The sequence below is a fragment of the Carcharhinus amblyrhynchos genome, chromosome 8 (genome assembly GCF_965287045.1).
Source record: "Carcharhinus amblyrhynchos chromosome 8, sCarAmb.v2.hapA, whole genome shotgun sequence".
NCBI classification, from domain to species: Eukaryota; Metazoa; Chordata; class Chondrichthyes; order Carcharhiniformes; family Carcharhinidae; genus Carcharhinus; species Carcharhinus amblyrhynchos.
In genome coordinates this window covers 99,672,901-99,692,852 of record NC_137331.1, presented here as the reverse complement: position 1 = coordinate 99,692,852, position 19,952 = coordinate 99,672,901, and the positions used below count along the sequence as shown (strand labels likewise).

Genomic DNA, 19,952 nt, shown 5'->3' with positions numbered 1-19,952 from the left:
TATGGAGGAAAGACAGGAAAATGGTCTTGAGGTGTTGATCAGTCATGGTCTAATTCAATTACAGGACATGCCTGAGGGCTTGATTAGTCTACTCTTGTTCCCTGTGAGAAATCGCCAAATGTATGGATCTGCTGCAACATGTTCTCAGGACATTATTTCTAATTAAGATGCAAAGGTAGTCAGTTTTAGGCCTTCTCTGTATGTTCCCTACCTACTTACATTGGTCTATGTGCTACTAGAAGGATTTGGGACAAATTGTATCATGACATTACACAGGAAAAGATTCATGAATGAGATTAGTTTAAATATCAGCACGCAATTGTTTGATACACTATTTGAACAAGATTTTACCTCAGATTGATTTCAGCCTCACCTGCAGTGAGATAGTTCTTAGTGTTAAATGGTTTAAAATGGCCTTACTGAATTTCAATAGACAAAATCTGTAGGAGATATTGTTGGATCCTTTTCCATACATTAAAGGGCATGTCTCCTTTGACTGCTAACCATTGTCGGCATCCTTCCACCTATGAACATTCAGCAAACAATCCATTTCAGATACGTTGTCTTGATATGGTCCAGCTTTGCTGATGGTTGAACAGGCCCTGCCACTGGTGGCACAAATGAAGCTGTCAGGCGTCATTGTGGGTAACTGTTTTCGGCATTGGCATCTGCCAAGGCACAGGTCATTGCATGCCAGCTTCCAGAGATGTAGGAACAGTATTAATTTGTCTAAAATATGTGGTTGGGATGTAGGTTTCCTCCAGGTCCTCCGATTTCCTCACACAGTCTGAAAGACGTGCCGGTTAGGTGCGTTAACCTGAACAGGTGCCGGACTGTGGTGACTCGGGGAATTTCACAGTAACTTCATTGCAATGTTAATGTAAGCTTTACTTGTGACTAATAAATAAACTTTAGATACGGCAAGGATGAAGAGAACAAAAAAAATCAGCTCGGTTCTTTAGAATGCCAACATTCTCCGTTATAGAATCTCTACAGTGCAGAAGGAGGCCATTCGGCCCATTGAGTCTGCACTGACCACAATCCCACCCAGGCCCTTCCCCTGACACTAAGAGGCAATTTGGCATGGCCAATCCACCTAACCTGCACACCTTTGGATTGTGGGAGGAAACCAGAACACCCGGAGGAAACGCACGCAGACACAGGGAGAATGTGCAGACTCCGTACAGACAGTGACCCACGCCTGGAATTGAACCTGGGTCCCTGACGCTGTGGTGCAGCAGTGGTAATCAATGTGTCACTGTGCTGCCCGTCTTTGTCAAGGATGGGGTCAGAATCAGGTTTTTCACAGCAATTGATCATTAGATTAGACTTGCAAACAGAGAATAGTTACTTTTTTGAAAATTACTCTATGGATACAGTGTGAAACAAGTGACCGATTTGCTGCAATCCATTTGCTATCACTGAGAAGAACAAAGTTCAATCTCAGTTCCCTCACAGAGGGAGGGAAGGAATGGTAACAGCAGGAAAAGCTAAGAACTCTCAAGACATTCAATAGAATATTCTCAAAGTAAAATGGATACCACTTTGGGTAAAACATTTTTATTTCAAGACAGTAAAAAATATAAATGAAGGTAATATAGGCCGATAATTTTTCTCACAATTGAGCTTTAGAAAGACATCACATGTTTGCAGATTCACACAACTCTTCATACAAAGAGTTTTTAATTCTTGTTTATTGGAGACAGGGATTAGTTGGTGAGGAATTTATTGAAGAGGCTAGATATCACAGTGTTATCGGCAAGATAGGTTTACTGAGGTAGTCAATATTCAGGCAACTGGACATAAAATCCATAGAGTTCCTACAGTTCAGAAAGAGGCCATTCAGCCCATCAAATCTGCGCAGACTCTCCAAAAGAGCATCCCATCCAGCTGCACCCCTCCCCCCCCGCCCTCTCCTTTGAGGCAGCAATGCACCTTAGCTTGGATAATATCATTCAACAAGGCATGGTGCACAAGAGAAAAACAGTATTTCATCCCAGAAAATGATTGTGCCTTTGAGGGTTCAATGCTTTTATTTCCCCATATTTTGTCGGCCTGCATGGTGAGGGAAAGTGGGGAGAAAATCATTTATGCTACTGGGGCTTCCACAAGGGAACCTGGACTACTGGGTCGGTGTGCCCAGAATTTGGAATTTCAAACCATATATTACAGTAAAGAAACAATGTGTCATTTCTGTGTTGTTGCAAAGCCTTCAGAAGGAACTTCTTTTCCTGCCCCATCACCTTTTTAATATTCTTCAGTGAAGCTCAGTCATGCTGAACAAAGAGCACGTAGCTTAAGGCCTGTGGTAACCAATGTTGCACACAATTTCAAAATGTCAAATTTCACAATATACCCATATTATATGCCAATTTTACTCGAGTGGAATTTACCCATTTGTACTGTCATTTACCAATTTAGCATCACCACAGCAAGGCGTGAAAGCACAATTCCTTCAAGGAGTGGGAGGCGAGGTTGAAAGGGGGAGGAGGATGAAGGGGTTGTCCACACAGGTCAACATTTGATCAAATTGTAGACATAATGCAATTTCATTGATTCAATGTTGACACTCGAATGGAAGCCATCTTGTAAAATCACCCAAGGAAAGAACCCAGTGTGATTAAAAAGGGGTATTATATCCAACCTACACACTTAATGGTCATCAGCATATACTATTCCAATTATTGGGAACACACAACTGCTTATTAGCAATTTTCTTAATCTAGTATGTACATTTCCCAACAAAAATAACAGGATAGCTATCTAAGCCAGATCACTGCCCTCTTCATTCTTGGCCTCTAGCCACTTCCGGTCTCCTTTGGCCATTATTTTGGCTCAGTTGGTAACCTTTCATTAAGTCAGAAGGTTGAGGATCCAATCCTCATACCAATACTTGAGCTCACCTCAGGAGCCAGACACCCTAGTGGAGTACTGAAAGATGCTGCATTAATCTCCCACCCAAAGGATGTTAAATGTCTTGTGGCAATGTTTGAAGATTTCTCCTCCGGAACACACTCCACTAACTAAATGCTGATTAATCCAGCCCACTGCTGGCGCAGAGTCACCCCCTGCATTTGTTAACAAAAGTCATTGCACTTCAGAAGAAATTCACTGTAGAAAGAACTTTCCAAATGATAACGCCTCTCCAGTTGTTCTCTTGGAGTTACTTGTAACAATGCTCCAATGGTAACTCTTTTAATCCCTGGACACTCCGGAATAATCCTCGAGGGTTGGTAACCCTCGCATCACAACGTTCAATTATGGACACTACGGCTGAAATTTTACTGCCCGCTTGCTATGGGAATTGGAGCGGGCGAGGAATGGACAACAGGAAGGTCTATTGACCTCGAGTGGGATGAGCGAGGCCAAAAATCCCATCTCAGGAAGGATACACTCACTTTGGGAGCATATTCACCAGAAGGATACCAGGCCTTTAATGATTAAATGATGTGGATGGCTGCATAAAGCTGGTTTGTATTTGTTTTAGTTTAGACAGTTGAGTGGTGATACAGAAAAATCATTTCCTCTGGAGGCAGAGCCCAGAACAAGTGTGCGACAAGCCTAAAATTAGAACTTGGCTATTCAGGAAGCATTTTTTTCTCTTCCATAGCTAACGGAAATAGGAAACTCTCTCCTCAAGTAGGCTGAGGATGTCAGACCAACTGAAATTTTCAAACTAACAAACAACTTGCATTTATGTAGCACCCTTAATAAAACATCCAATTGCATATTTCCAAACCTAGATTTTTGTTGGACAAGTATCCAACAAGGGATTTCGGATCAAAAGTCAAACAGAATTGATACGCACATAAGCTGTGGTCTGATTTGGCGGAGAATGCTTGTGCCGCTGAATGGACTAACTTTCCTATTTACACAAGCAGGTTAAAGAAGGACTCCTATTGAGGATTCCAGCAGTCCTGCAGTTCAATTAGGATCCAGACTGCGTGAGATGTTACTGATCATAAAGACCATTTTAATAATAATAATTAATCTTGTTCAAGTTAGCCAGGCACCATGCTCATCCCATCCTCACCTATACAAGGTCACTTGTTACAATGAAGAGAAAAGGGAGAAATGATTTTAAAAGAAACATATGTAACAATCCTTATTTGTCCAGTTTAGTGTAATCAAAACTTTTTCAACCTGAGGTCATCATTTCTTTTGTAGGTGAATGGATGGAGTGGGGGTGGGGGGGGGAGTCTGTAGCATTTGAAGTATGTCACCTATGGGTGCTTCCTAAGTGGAAATTATGTATTTCACATCACTGCTGTATATTCAGCAAACCACTGCACCGATGACAGCCTTTTAATAAGCTTCCCATGATCAATGCTGTCAGAATCTTGGAACTTAACACTTGCAAGTAATTTCTGACCATCTGACTTTAAGATTGGTCGACCGACATTCGTTTTGCTTGCTAAGGCTGATTTCAGTATCACTTTCCCCCAATCAATACCCAATACATTATTTTCACCTTTTGCCTCCTTTGCTGACTGCTGTGTGTCAGTCGTCATCCAGTGCCTCTTTGAATGTTTACTACTGAAACGAAAATACTAGTGACTGCTCAAAGCTATTCAGCTGTGGGAGGCATCACAGTCAGGCCCAACCTCCTTAAGTCATCTAATGTAGCTAAGAGTAGTGGGGGGTGGGGGTGGGTGGGGTAGGTGGGGCTGCTGGTGAGATTGTGGCCAATGAATGTTCTCCTCCCTCATCCAGGGATGCACAGACACTATGCAACATTGCTGCCCCAGTAAACATCAAGGTCCTTACAATGGATTTGTAAATCTACGTCGCTGAATAAGTTTGCAGAATCCACCCAAACATTATTCCCAATACATGCCATGTGGGAATCTGCACATGGGAAAAAGTAATGGATGGAGGGTAAAATATTCCTTAATTAAAATTTCCAGTCTCAAAACACAGCATGAGTAAGAAGATTTCTTTAACGTTCAATCCCAGAAGGTTTGGAATGGCAGAATCACATTGGACACAAAGCCCCGTGAGTGTAAATAAATTTTATAGAGGTTCAATGTTTAAATTTTTAAAAAGTTTTGACACAACTCATTCTCTTCACGTACATTGGGCACTCAGTAATCAAATGGCATGTATCGAGCCCTCACCACATTGCTTGCACTGGGGGACATTCTGGTGCCCGTCACACCAACTGGGCAGTACTGATGCAATATGGTGTCAAAGACACTTTTATTTGGTGGGACAACCTGCAACATTCTATCCAGGTCCAGCGCAGATGATGGACGCAAAGACGGCAGAGGACGCGGATCAGGCAGAAAGGACCATCTGGGCGGGTTTAAAAACTGTGTTGGTCTGTACGGACAGAACAAATTTGAAGGGCTGTTATACTGGAAGAACGCAGAATATGGAAGGCTCATACTGGGCGGTGCAATTACATTTGGAGGGGGATATTTTGTGTAAGATGTTGGTAGCTCCAAGGACATGTAAGAACTCAGTGGAAGCTCTGGATAGTTGGTGCAAATATCGTCCTGTATGGAAAGAGGCACAGGCTGGCCATATTCCATTGATAATCTCAGACGTTTCGATTCGTGCCTAAAGAAGGATTCTCTCTGGGAAATGTTGGTGTCATCTTCAATGGAGGAAGGACTGGAGGTTGAAGTGCTTAGAGGTGAGGGTAACCTGCTCCTGTGATGAGCACTCTGTGAAATTGAAGAGGAGCACTCAGGACTCTCGCATACTACCCGATGGGGATGCCAAAAGTTTAAATCTTGCTGCACAGCTTCTTCATCTGAAGACTTTCGTCGGAGACCCCCTACATCTGAAGACTTTCTTCGGAGACCCTCTCCATTTGAAGACTTTCTTTGGAGACCCCCCCCATTTGAAGACTTTCTTTGGAGACCCCCCCCATTTGAAGACTTTCTTTGGAGACCCCCTCCATTTGAAGACTTTCTTCGGAGACTTCCTCTGTTTGAAGACTTTCTTTGGAGACCACGTTTAGAAGGCACTGGGTAACTCTTCTTCCTTTCAGACGGAGAAGCCTCGACGTTATTCCACAATGTGTCAACAGAAAAGGCACTTTCTGACCCGCTGCCACCCTGCTGCGAGAGTGAGACTGTATGCCTAGATGGAGATTCTGTTCGCTGCCGTGGTTTGCTACTTTCTTCAGAAGATAAGAGGCTGGCAATCCCACCCTGGATATAGGCAGTCGAATTAGCTGCAAACTTTCTCCTATCTTGTCGCGAGACAGACGTGTTTTGTCGTTTCAATGCTTCGGGTGGAATGCAAGTAACATCGACTGTCCAGTAGTTCCCCTTCCCTTGTGGCCTTTTCGGGTCATTCAATACCTGAACAAACAAACAAAGGATGTAACTTAAAATTTTCAGGATTCTTATACATAACAGAGGCATCAGTAGGGGCGGGCACAATTTTGTCTCTTAAAAAGCTTTTAGACAATTACGTGGGTAAGCTGAATATGGGCCAAATGCAGGCAATGGGGACTAGCTTCATGATAAAAACTGGGGTGCATGGACAAGTTGGGCTGAAGGGCCTGTTTCCATGCTGTAAATCTCTATGACTTTGACCACATTCTCTGTGCTAAGATAGATTTCCATAGTAGTCACTGTTAGGTGAACATTTGTAACCAACACCCACAGGAAACTATAGGCTGGGTGGCATCACAAGCAAGTTGCCATAGAAAGCCAAGTCTCTCCCAACTTCATGCATTATTTAGCCACCCATACTTGCCAAAAAGCTTCAATGAACAATAAATGGAAAGAGAAATCCTGGCAAATCCTACCACCTCCCCAGCCATTGAACTGAAGCCCAGCTTTAGTGTCGCCATTACCAACTAATAACTCAGTTGGCTCAACAACTTCAGGGATAAAATGTGGGACGTACGTTGACCAGGTGGCTCAGCTCCTCATCCGGCAGTGAATTACAAATTGATCTACGCTGTATACGCAATGATGTATGATGATGTAATATTGCAGTTATTGAGCTCAGTAAAGCCTTGTTGTTATAAAACCTTAACTTTTCCAGCAAATCACTATTTTGCCTGATGGAAAATCTGTATGCTGTACAACAAAAGGGAAATAGATTCAGTTGACAAATTTACTAGGAACTTGTCATCCGGTCACTCCTATAATCTTTCCTATAGATTTCTGAGGTCCAGTTGCTACTGTATGTATACAGCTATTACTTGTTCTCTTTGGCCATTTTCTATGGGCGGCACGGTGGCACAGTGGTTAGCATTGCTACCTCACAGCACTACGGATCCAGGTTCAATTCCCAGCTTGGGTCACTGTCTGTGCAGAGTCTGCATGTTCTCTCCATGTCTGCCTGGGTTTCCTCCGCGTGCTCCGGTTTCCTTCCGCATTCTGAAAGATGTGCTGGTTAGGAGCATTGACCCAAACAGGCATCGAACTGTGGCGACTAGGGGAATTTCACAGTAACTTCATTGAAGAGTTAATGCAAGCCTTACTTGTGACTAATTAATAAATAAACTTTAGGAATAATGTTTCTCTTTCCTGAAGCAACAACACTAAGGTTTGTTTATTTATTAGTATCACAAGAAGGCTTACATTAACACTGCAATGGAGTTACTGTGAAAATCCCCTAGTCGCCGCACTCCAGCTCTTGTTTGATAGACTGTATACTGACACAGAATTCAGCATGACTAATGCACCTAACCAGCACGTCTTTTGGACTGTGGGAGGAAACTCATGCAGACACAGGGAGAATATGCAAATTTCACACAGACAGTGACCCAAGTCGGGAGTAGAACCCAAGTGGGAGGAAATTCATGCAGACATAAGAACATAAGAACATAAGAAATAGGAGCAGGAGTAGGCCATCTAGCCCTTCGAGCCTGCCCCGCCATTCAATAAGATCATGGCTGATCTGTCGTGGCTCAGTTCCACTTTCCCGCCCTCTCCCCATAACCCTTAATCCCCTCTCTTATCAAGAACCCATCAACCAGCTTCTTAAAAATATTTAGCGAGGCAGCCTCCACCACTTCAACGGGCAGAGAATTCCAGAGATTCACCACCCTTTGAGTGAAGAAGTTCCTCCTCAACTCCGTTCTAAACCGCCTCCCCTTTATCTTGAGGCTGTGCCCCCTAGTCCTACTGTCTTTTTTGAGCGGGAAGAGTCTCTCCACCTTTATCCTATCCATCCCATTCATCATCTTATACGTCTCAATGAGATCTCCCCTCGTTCTTCTAAACTCTAATGAGTACAAGCCTAGTTTATTCAGCCTCTCCTCATAGCTCAACCCCCTCAACTCCGGTATCAGCCTAGTAAACCTCCTCTGCACTCCCTCCAAGGCCAAAATATCCTTGCGCAGGTGCGGTGCCCAAAACTGCACACAGTACTCCAGCTGCGGCCTCACCAATGCCCTATACAGCTGCAGCAAGACCTCCCTACTTTTATATTCAATCCCCCTCGCTATGAAGGCCAGCATCCCATTCGCCTTCCTGACCACCTGCTGCACCTGCAAGCTGGGTTTTTGCGACTCATGCACAAGGACCCCGAGGTCCCTCTGCACCGTCGCCTGCTGCAGTTTTTCGCCACGTAAGTAATAGTCCTTCCTACCATTCTTCCTACCAAAGTGGACCACCTCACACTTGCCAACATTAAATTCCATTTGCCATTTCCTGGCCCATTCGCCCAGCCTACCTAGATCCTTCTGCAGACTCTCCACACCCTCCGCACAATTTGCCTTTCCCCCAATCTTGGTGACACAGGGACAATATGCAAATTCCACAGAGACAGTGACCCAAGACGGCAGCAGTACTAACCACCGTGCCACTCGTGGGGTATCCCCTACCCTTACAGGTTTCCAACCCTCCATTGCATTGGCACCAACTTCTGCTGGGGGATAGTTCACAACTGTAAAGTACAGGTGAGGGAGACTACTCATATTTCCCCAGAAACCTGCAGTTCCCCCATGACAAAATAACTTCAGAATGTTGGCCTCCGCAACCATATCTGGACCGTTCCATGTAATGGTCACTTTGTTGAAAGTGATGCCGGAACCAAGTCCTGAACTTGCATTTTTTCTATGACTTGTAGTCGTTGTTAAGATTAAACGTCTTGGATTTACTATTTTCTTGAGGCACCTCATATAGGGAAAATCAAAAGTGTGATGTCTCCCCTCATTGGTGCAGGTACAAGTCCAGTAAGGGAGCTTTAAAAAATCCCAGCAAGGGGCTGGGGTGTGGGGATGGGGTGGGGACAGAAACATCTATGGACTCCATCCTCATTTCCTCATCACTGTGCCATGAGAACAGAGGCTACTGATCTGATAGCATAATCCAACATTGAGTTGAAACAAATGGACTCTGTTACCATATAGTGATATCTTTTAGCCTCCACTTTAAATATTTATGACTGTTTATGAAATACACCATATTCTTTCTTATTGTTTATCAGCATTTACATTCATGTTCAATTCTGCCCACATCTTCCTTGTAGCAGATTGGTTTATCTATGGATTTGATTGCTGTCTCCTTCTTCCAGTTACACGATGGAGATGACCCCTCAACCCTCATTCTGAGGCACCCGTTTTCCCACGGAAGGAGTCAATGTTTGACATTGACAATAAGAACATAACATAACATAAGAAATAGGAGCAGGAGTAGGCCATCTAGCCCTTCGAGCCTGCCCCGCCATTCAATACTCCCCGGAGTCTCAAATTGTCTCCCAAGATGTCAGTTATTTGAGCAATACCCACCTCAGGTGGGGTTAGAAACTTGTTGGGAATGATGACGTTCCTTAAATTAATGCAGAAGGGACTCCATTTTCAGTGCCATGTTGCCAGGTTGTAATCAATTGGCCTCTATTTTCATAGAATCCCTACAGTGCAGAAGAGGTCATTCAGTCCATCGAGTTTGTGCTGACTCTGACAGAATAGTGCACCCAGGCCCTCTCTCTCCCATTCCCCCCACAAACCTCCCCCCCCCCCCCCACCCCTGCCCACACAATCCCAGTAACTCCTCACATTTACTGTGGCTAATCCATCTAATCTACACATTTCGGGACACTAAGGGGCAATTTAGCATGGCCATTCCACCTAACCTGCACCTGGGTCCCTGGCAGCACAGTGGCACATTGGTTAGCACTGTTGCCTCACAGTGCCAGGGACCGAGGTTTAATTCCAGCCTTGGGTCACTGTCTGTATGGAGTTTGCACTTTCTCCCTGTGTCTGTGTGGGTTTTCTCTGTGTGTTCTGGTTTTCTCCAACAGTCCAAAGATATGCAGTTTAGGTTGATTGGCCATGCTAAATTGTCCATTTATGTCAGAGAGATTAGCAGAGTAAATGAGGATTACAGGTATAGGGTCTGGGTGGGATTGCGGTCGGTATAGCCTCGATGGGCCGAATGGCCTCCTGCACTGTAGGAATTCTATGAATTCTATCTTTGGACTGTGAGAGGAAACCAGAGCACCCAGAGGGAACCCATGCAGACACGGGGAGAACGTGCAAACTTAACAAAGAAAGTCACCCATAGCTAGAATTGAATCTGGGTCTCTGGAGCTGTGAGGCAGCAGTGCTAAACTTTTAAGTTTGTAATGCTCCAGCTACACTCACTGGATTCCAGTGATTCACAGCTTTGAGATTTTCATTGTTTGCATAGCATTGTAATAAGACAGTAGCCACCTACCCCTTTTGCTGAGAAAAACCACCAGGGATCTAAAAATCACCAAGTTTCGATCTAATTTTCACCCTTGCTTACTCAAATTCTGTTATTTTTAAACACGGTGTGAAGATGCCGGTGTTGGGCTGCTTTGCACTATTTTTAAACACTGCAGGGCAAGCAGGGTGAAATGACATGGGGGCAAGATTTATTTAATGAGAAGTAAGGAGGACCTGCCAACATGTTAGGTTAGCGGATGACTATATTTAAATCAGTGAGTGGAAAACACACAATAAGCCAGTTGCTTAGTTTGCATCAAGCTGATTTTCTTTAGGAATTAAATTTGAGTAAAGTGCAAGAACAGGCCCAATTTGCTAATCATTCAATAAAAGTAAATTATCCCCAACTATACTGAATTCCCTGAAAGAAACATGTCAGCAGCAGTATGTGCTAATGGTTGAAGTTAAACCATTCCCCTAGCACAATGATATTAATTATCACCTACACAACAAGTCAGAGCCTAGTCCAGGCCTTAGGTTCTTGCAGTTAACAGGTACTTTACACAAAGCTCACACATCAGACTGAAAGGCTTGATAACAGCTCTACCCTTGCATACATCAACTAATTTACATTTGCTCCAAATTAAAAGCAATTAGAAACATTTATAAAGATTGACAGAGGTAGGTTCCCTGCAATATGTTATTACAATTCCCACACTGCGTAGCTAGATAGAGAAAAATAATTCTGCTCACAGCAAGTGTGATTGAGCCTGATGGAAGAATCCAGACAAGAAAGGATGTCAAATTAAAATGGGGCTGTTCATAGGTGATGTCAGGAAGCATTAAGGGAATCTGGCATTCATCCTAACAGGGGCTACTGAGCACTGTGGTTAGCACTATTGTCTCACAGTGCCAGGGTCCCAGGTTGAATTCCAGCCTCGGGTCACTGTCTGTTTGCACATTCTCCCCGTGTCTGCATGAGTTTCCTCCAGGTGCTCCAGTTTGTTCCCACGCCAAAGATGTGTGGGTTAGGTTGACTGGCCATACTAAATTGACCCAAGTATCACTGGATTAGCAGGGTAAATATGCAGGGTTACAAGAATAGAACCTGGGTGGGATTGTGGTCAGTGCAGACTTGATGGGCCAAATGGCCTCATTGCACTGTATGGCTTCTATGATTCACTGTTGCCTCACAGCAAAAAGTCTGACAACACCAGGTTTTAGTCCAATCTATTTATTTGATAATATACTCACAAGCTTTCGGGGTTAGCCCCTTCGTCAGGTGAATGGAGAGTTCTGGCGTTCACCTGACGAAGGGGCTAACCCCGAAAGCTTGTGAGTATATTATCAAATAAATAGGTTGGACTAAAACCTGGTGTTGTCAGACTTTTTACTGTGTTTACGCCAGTCCAACACCGGCATACCCACATCATGACTACTATCGGCCTCACAACACCAGGTACCCAGGTTTGATTCCAGGCTTGGGTCACTATGTGTGTGGAGTTTGCACATCCTCCTAGTGTCTGTGTGGGTTTCCTCTGGGTGCTCTGGTTTCCCCCTACAGTCTGAAAGACATGTTGGTCAGGTGCATTGACCCAAACAGGCACCAGAGTGTGGCAACTCGGGGAATTTCACGGTATTTCATTGTAGTGTTAATGTAAGCCTTACTTGTGACAAATAAATAAACTTATAAAACTTACTAAATTGAAAATTTTAAAACGGTTTTGTTCAGTAAGGGTATTTACAAGTTACAAAGTCAATGTTTTATAACAATGCAGTTAAGTGGGCCCGAATCCATCTTCTTGCTTGCTCCAAAAATTAAATTCAAATTGAATCCAATTAATGGTCCCCACAAGAAAGTTCCAAGTTGACATTGCACCTGATCTTGGACTTGATTTTAGCCAAAAGGATGAGACCACGGAACCAAGGCAGCTAAGTGGAATTAGCCAAGTTCAAAGGGCTGAATAGGCAATCCTGTTCCCATAAACTACCAGGTTCCATTCCCTTGTTTATTGAGTTATCCGATCACAGCTTTATCACAGTGGGGAAAGTGTTGAGAAAACAGTAGAAGTATTAAAATTATCAATCGATATCTAAGCTGACACTTCAATGCAGTATCCAAACACTCCCAGCAATTACATGTTAAGTTAAAGTTTATTTATTAGTCATAAGTAAGGCTTTCATTAACACTGCAATGAAGTTACTGTGAAATTCCCTTAGTCGCCACATTCCAGCGAGTGCACCTAACCAGCATGTCTTTTAAACTGTGGGAGGAAACCAGAGCATTTGGAGGAAAAGCCACGCAGACAAGGAGAGAATGTGCAAACTCCACGCAGACAGTCATCCAAACCCGGAATTAAATCTGGGACCCTGGTGCTATGAGGCAGCAGTGCTAACCATTGCGTTGCCCACCTGGGTGACTTAGTATCAACTTCTCTATTTTCCCTATTGTGATGTGCAGGTTGTTCATTTCATTGTGTGGTACTATTGATTACATAGGGATATTTTTAACCATTCAAGAGTTAAGTGGCAAGATGGAGGAATGAATAATGAATTGAAAGGATGTGGGAACAAATTAAGTAAGCACAATTTGAAATATATTCTCATGGAGCCAACATGGACTGGTTAAACTGAATTGTCTGTTCCCATATTTTAATTTCATATATACATCTGGTGCGTTCTATTGGCTTAGCCCTAGGTAAAGAGAGGATTTTTAACTAAAACATTTGATTTGATTCATTATTGTCACATATATTAGCATACAGTAAAAAATATTGTTTTTTGCGTGCTATACAGACAAACCACACCATTCATAGAGAAGGAAAGGAGAGAATGTAGCATGTAGAGTTACAGACATAGCTCGGGTGCAGAGGAAACAAAGTGGTTTTCATTAGCTAGGCACAAAAAAAAGCATATAAGAAGCATGTAAACCAAACTACTGTATGAAGTGCACACTTTTCCTCCCTAACCCCTCCCCCTCACTGGCAGATATCCCACTTAACAAGTTCAACAGGTTCCAGGGAAATTTGGAGATTAGCAAGATAACTTCATGGGACAGCACAGGAATTGCAAACCCCTGTTCTCCTCACTGCACCCCAACACTCAAAACAGAGAACGTATCACCAGAAATACTGCGGAGATGACGGTGTTGGTCTGGGGTGGACACGATAAGAGGTCGTACAACACCAGGTTAGTTTATTTGAAATCACAAGCTTTCAGAGCGCTGCTGTTGGACTATAACCTGGTGAGTTGTGACCAGAAATACTGTATAACCTCAGGAGAAAGTTACACTCAACTCCAATGTTGTTGAGTCTGAAGGGTTTTCCTGTCTGTTGTATAGTTTGATTGGAAAAGGATTGCAGAAACACCAGAAAGAGGTATAAAATCATTTTGCCAGTGTCTGCCACAATGCTTATAAAAATTAATCCCTTCAATTCATCAACCCCCCAAATTCTCACCAGCCCTCAGCTGAAACTGCTCAGTAACAAATTTAGAAAAGGGAGAACTTTCAATCGGCACCAGTGAGAGGATTAATCACAGTCCCAGGGGATGCAGGATGAAGATTTCATATCCCCCTGGTAGTAATAAAACAAAACCACAACAATGGTGAACCCGGGATTTTCTCAAGTCTTTCCCCACGCCCCCCTCCCCCCCCCCCACCCCACACACAAACATACAGACACACACATTTAAAAACCAAAATACTGCAGATGCTGCAAATCTGAGGCCTTAGAAGTATTACTCAGATCCTGGTTTTGCAGTACAATTGTTAAACACAGCCAACAGTTAGGAGCAGACTTACTTTTATGAAACAATCATTTAGAGACAGGTTGTGCCTGACAGAATCTTTCCAGCCTTTGTAATGTCCTTTGAAAAATGGAAACATAACACTGATTTCATGGAGAATCTGTAAAGACAAAACACACAGTCAGCTTGTTACATTTGAAAACTGGACAGATTCCCTCAATATTGAAGAAGCAACAATTCCAGTGTCCCCTTCCTGCCCACCCCCCCTCAACACACATACTTCATAAACAGAATTTAGAAAAGGGAGAACCTGAGATAACTTCAGCTTCTTCTCTGGAGAATTAAGGATGGCAATGGTTATGAGAGCAAGGTACGTGTAGGGTGGCTTAGGGTATCTTTGATAGTTCTTTTTCTTCAGAGGCTGTTTATTCTTGTCACTTGTATTTTCTTCAGCGCAGCCCCCTGCAGACATGGGGTTCCTTATATCGTGGACCTGATATGTGGGATCATTGGTATCACAAGCAGAAGCACCAGAGATCTGAGCTGATTGTTCCATCCTGGGAGCCTTGGCCAAGCTCAGACCCTGAGATGAAGAGCTTCCTTGGTAAAGCGAGCACAGTTGTTTGAGGTCGAAAGTAGTAGTTTTCGCAGGAGGAAGAGGAGAAGCCAATGCATCATCCCAGTCTCGTGTTGGAAGCTGAACATCACTTTTGCCTGATGCTGGAGACGATGCTGAAATCATCCCAAATCTGTCTACTTCCCAGCTCATTTTCATGCTGATCAATGAGTACAGAACTGGAGGCACACAAACAGACTACTGCCAGAGTTGTTTTCTTAGGAGACAATCAACATTTGCATGATCATCCAAAGTGTAATCAGTCTTGACACAGGGGGATTAGTCAACGAATAAAAGGGTGGGATCAGAGGGGGTGGGGAGTAGAAAGTTTGGGAAAGACAATGGAGTTCCACAATCTTTTGCTATTTTGAATTTTATTTGTGCTGGAATCTCCCCTTTAATTCATGGCTGTGCACCCTTTAATATTTTCACCTGAATCCTTGTTTTCCTGATTTTAAAGGGACACTTTAAGAAGGACTTTTCCTGAAGTAAAAACAAAATACTGCAGATGTGGAAATCTGAAATAATAAAATGCTGGAAAAATTCAGCAGATCTGGTAGCATCTGTGCAGAGAGAGAGAGACAGAGCTAATGTTTTGAGTGTATATGACTCTTCCTTCAGAGCTCATTTCCACTTGGTTATAATAACATTTCCCGAGGAGATCCATCTCAGGACAGCACAGTGGTTAGCACTGCTGCCTCACAGAGCCAGGGACCCGGTTTGATTCCTGGCTTGGGTTGCTGTTTGTGGAGTTTTGCACGTTCTCCCCTTGTTTGTGCAGGTTTCCTTCCACAATCTGAAAAATGCCCTAGTTAGGGGAATTTCACAGTAACTTCATTGCAGTGTTAATGTAAGCCTGCTTGCGACTAATGAATAAACTTTGCTTTATTTTTACTTCTGTAGCAGTAGGGAAAAGGTAGTGTAGTGTTTCAGTCATCCAGAGATAAAAGAAAAATACTGCAAGTGCTGGAATCTGAAACAAAAGCAGAAAATGCTGGAAAATCTCAGCAGGTCTGACAGCATCTGTGGAGAGAGAACAAAGCCAATGTTTCGAGTCTGGCTGACCCTTCATCAGATCCAGAATAGCTCCAGCTCTGGTAAAGAGTTATCCAGACTCTAAATGTTGGCTCTATTCTCTCTCCACAAATGCTGTCAGACTTGCTGTGATTTTCCAGCATTTTCTGTTTTTGTTGTAGTGACCCAAAAAGCCAGGTTAATGACCTGAGGACATTGGTTCAAATCCCGCTACAGTAGCTGGTGGAGTTTAAATCAATTAATAAATCTGGAGTATAAAGCTAGTCTCAGTAATAGTCATGATGTGGAGATTCCAGCGTTGGACTGGGGTAAGCACAGTAAGAAGTCTCACAACAACAAGTCCAACAGATTTATTTGGCAGCACCAACTTTCGAAGTCTCGAGCTCCTTCATCACTTGTTGGACTTTAACCTGGTATTGTGAGACTTCTTACTAGTAATAGTGACCATGGGGTTGTAATTGATTGTTTTAAAAAAAAATCTGACTCACGAATGTCCTTTAGAGAAGGAAATCTGCTCTCATTACCCAATCTGGACTATAGGTGGCAGCAATGCAGCTGACTCTCAACTGCTTTTTAAAATCATAGAAACACTACAGTGCAGAAGGAGACCATTCAGTCCTTTGAGCCTGCATCAACTCTCCAACAGAGCATCTTATTCAAGCCCACCCACAGCCCTATCCTTGTAACCCCACACATTTACCCTGCTAATCCCCTTAACCTACACACCTTGGGACACTAAGGTGCAATTTAGCACGGCCTATCCACCTAACCTACAAATCTTTGAGCAGCACAGTCGCACAGTAGTTAGCACTGCTGCCTCGCAGCACCAGGGACTCTGGTTCAATTCATGGCATGAGTGACTGTCTGTGCAGAGTCTGCATGTTCTCCCTGTGTTTGCATGGGTTTCCTCCAGTGCCCCGGTTTCCTCCTACAGCCTGAAAGATGTGCATTGACCATTCTACATTCTCCCTCAATGTACGCAAACAGGCGCTGGAGTGTGGCGACGAGGGGATTTTCACAGTATTAATGTAAGTCTACTTGTGATACTAGTAAATAAAGTTTAAGCTTTGTGGGAGGAAACCAGAGCACCCGGAGGAAACCCTCACAAGTACAGGGAGAACATGCAAACAACACACAGTCACCCAAGGCTGGAATTGAACCTGGGCCACTTGCGTGGTGAGGCAGCAATGCTAACCACTGTACCATCCCTAAGGTGCAGTCAGGTGACCCAAATAATCCCAGCAAACTACTCAATCTAAGAAATAATTAGGGATCAACAACAAATACTGGCCTTGCTAGCGACACCCACAACCTACAAAAGAATTTAAAAAATAAAAGCAGATTTGTGTAACTGTATCTTCTTCCCCCTCCCCCACCTTGAAGCCCTTATCTTCTATAATCTGATTTGATGAATTAGAGGTGACTTCAATCAGTTGAGCTGGGTTCCTAATCCTTCCTTTAGCCTTTGTGACAGTTATCTGATTTTTGTCTCAATGTTTTATTTCCTTTTCTTCCTCATTCTACCAGGCTTTTCCATTCTCTGCCTTCCCTCCTGGGGTAAACTCCCTCATGTATTTAATACCCCTGATCATAGGGGGCTGTTACTTGTTCTTATCCTCTGATTGCCCTCCCTTTCCCCTCTGCTCCTCTCTTGTTTCTCCACTTTCATTTTCTATTGTTTCCTTCCCTTTTATCAGTTTTCTCTTTTGTGCTTAAACTCGTCCATGGATTTACCCCCTCACTACCTCTGTAGACTGGCCCCAAAATGCTGTTTCTCTCAATCTTCCTCTGCCCCAACGACACCTCCTATAGTATTGGCAGTGTTTTCTTCTGGTGCATAAATCATAGAATCATAGAATGCCTAAAGTGCAGAAAGAGGCCATTCATCCCATCAAGCCTGCATCAACAATTCCAGTAAGAAGTCTCACAACACCAGGATAAAGTCCAACAGGTTTATTTATTTGGTAGTAAACGCAACTAGCTTTCAGAACGCTGCTCCTTCCTAAACCTGTTGGACTTTAACCTGGTGTTGTGAGACTTCTTACTGTGTTTCCCCCATCCAATGCCAGCATCTCCCCAACAATTCCACCCAGACCCCATGTATTTACCCTGCTAATCCTCTGAACAGTATGGGGAAATTTAACATGGCCTACCAACCTAATCTGCATATTGGCACAGTGGTTAGCACAGCAGGTCACAGCTCCAGGGACCTGGGTTCGATTTCTGGCTTGGGTCATTGTTTGTGTGGAGTTTGCACGTTCTCCCCATGTCTGCGTGGGTTTCCTCCAGGTGTTCCGGTTTCCTTCCAAAGTCCAAGATGTGCAGGTTAGCTGCATTGCCCATGTTAAATTGCCCTTTAGTGTTCCGGGATGCTTGGATTAGCAGGATAAATATGTGGGGTCACGGGGATAGGGCACATACACACACAAAGTCTGCATTCTATTTTCCATCCCACCCCCAATAGTAATACTCACTGCTCATCATCCCATCACACCGCCTCTTTCTGAAGCACAAGGGTGAGTCTGGTCTTCCAGCACTTTCCACAACAACTTTGCCTCGTCTGGGTCTCAGTGTTAGCATATTATACAGTGTTGTAGCAAGCATCTTCAGGGACGCATCCTTGAAGAGGTCAAAAGTACCCACAGACTCTGTGATTTGCAACTGACCAAAAATGGGAAGGTTCATCCAGAAAGGCACCAAACACATAGAAAGCCATTTCGTCAGAACATAAGAACATAAGAAATAGGAGCAGGAGTAGACCATCTAGCCCTTCGAGCCTGCCCCGCCATTCAATAAGATCATAGCTGATCTGTCGTGGCTCAGTTCCACTTTCCCGCCCTCTCCCCATAACCCTTAATCCCTTCTCTTATCAAAAACGTATCAACCTGCGTCTTAAATATATTTAGCGAGGCAGCCTCCACCACTTCAACGGGCAGAGAATTCCAGAGTTTCACCACCCTTTGAGTGAAGAAGTTCCTCCTCAACTCCGTTCTAAACCGCTCCCCCTTTATCTTGAGGCTGTGCCCCCTAGTCTTACCGTCCTTTCTGAGCGGGAAGAGCCTCTCCACCTCTATCCTATCCATCCCATTCATCATCTTATACGTCTCAATGAGATCTCCCCTCATTCTTCTAAACTCTAATGAGTACAAGCCTAGTTTTTTCAGCCTCTCCTCATAGTTCAACCCCTTCAACTCTGGTATCAGCCTAGTAAACCTCCTCTGCACTCCCTCCAAGGCCAAAATATCTTTGTGCAGGTGTGGCGCCCAAAACTGCACACAGTACTCCAGCTGTGGCCTCACCAGGGCCCTGTACAGTACGCAGAGACAAAATTGAGACATGGGAGGGATCACACAAACCTCCATAGGATCCACCTACCCAACCCTTCAAACACCACTTGTCCCACAAATGGCAGAGCTTTTCCAGATTCTGCATCATCCATCCTGAACCTCATTGATCTGGAGCGGAAACAAGTCAACTTCAATCCAGAGTGACTGCCTAAGGGGGAAGAAAGGAAACGTGTGAACTCAATCTTGTCTTATAGAATCATAGAATTCCTACAGTGCAGAAGGAGACCATTTGGCCCATCAAGTCTGCGCCAACTCTCTGACAGAGAAACTTACCCAGGCCCTCTCCCCTGCCTTTTACCACATATTTACCATGGCTAATCCTTCTAACCTACGTATCTTGGGACACTAATGAGCAACTTAGCACGGCCAATCCATCTAACCTGCACATTGTTAGACTGTGGGAGGAAACTGAGCGCTCGGAGCAAACCCATGCAGACACGGGGAGTATGTGCAAACTCCACTCGAACAGTCACCCAAGGCTGGAATTAAATCTGGGTCCCTGGCGCTGTGAGGCAGCAGTGCTAATCACTGTGTCACTGTGCCAGGGTTGGGTTCCAGAGTTTTAAATTTTGAACACTGCACCATCCCCTCTCCCCACCTGCGA

General features: G+C 43.9%; 1 protein-coding gene across 1 annotated transcript; it reads right to left on the bottom strand.

The window, feature by feature from the left end:
• Nucleotides 1–4,721: 4,721 nt before the first annotated feature.
• On the bottom strand, nucleotides 4,722–19,492 carry LOC145347077 (forkhead box protein H1-like). The gene is made up of 5 exons (XM_080194985.1): nucleotides 19,377–19,492; nucleotides 14,661–15,145; nucleotides 14,406–14,510; nucleotides 5,930–6,314; nucleotides 4,722–5,749 (listed from the first exon to the last, which is right to left on the bottom strand). The coding sequence occupies exons 1-5, from the start codon at nucleotides 19,450–19,452 to the stop codon at nucleotides 5,085–5,087; spliced, it is 1,716 nt and encodes a 571-aa protein (XP_080051111.1). The 5' UTR covers nucleotides 19,453–19,492; the 3' UTR covers nucleotides 4,722–5,084.
• Between the last annotated feature and the right edge of the window lie 460 nt (nucleotides 19,493–19,952).

What these genes read in the sequence shown, in the direction of transcription:
- LOC145347077 (XM_080194985.1), bottom strand. Translation starts at nt 19,452, where the DNA reads ATGAGGTTCAGGATGGATGATGCAGAATCTGGAAAAGCTCTGCCATTT. An exon ending in AGAAGCTGAAGTTATCTCAG is followed by an intron (nt 14,511 to 14,660) that starts GTTCTCCCTTTT and finishes TTGTCTTTACAG; the next exon opens with ATTCTCCATGAAATCAGTGT. An exon ending in AAAGTCTTCAAACAGAGGAA is followed by an intron (nt 5,750 to 5,929) that starts GTCTCCGAAGAA and finishes CAGATGAAGAAG; the next exon opens with CTGTGCAGCAAGATTTAAAC.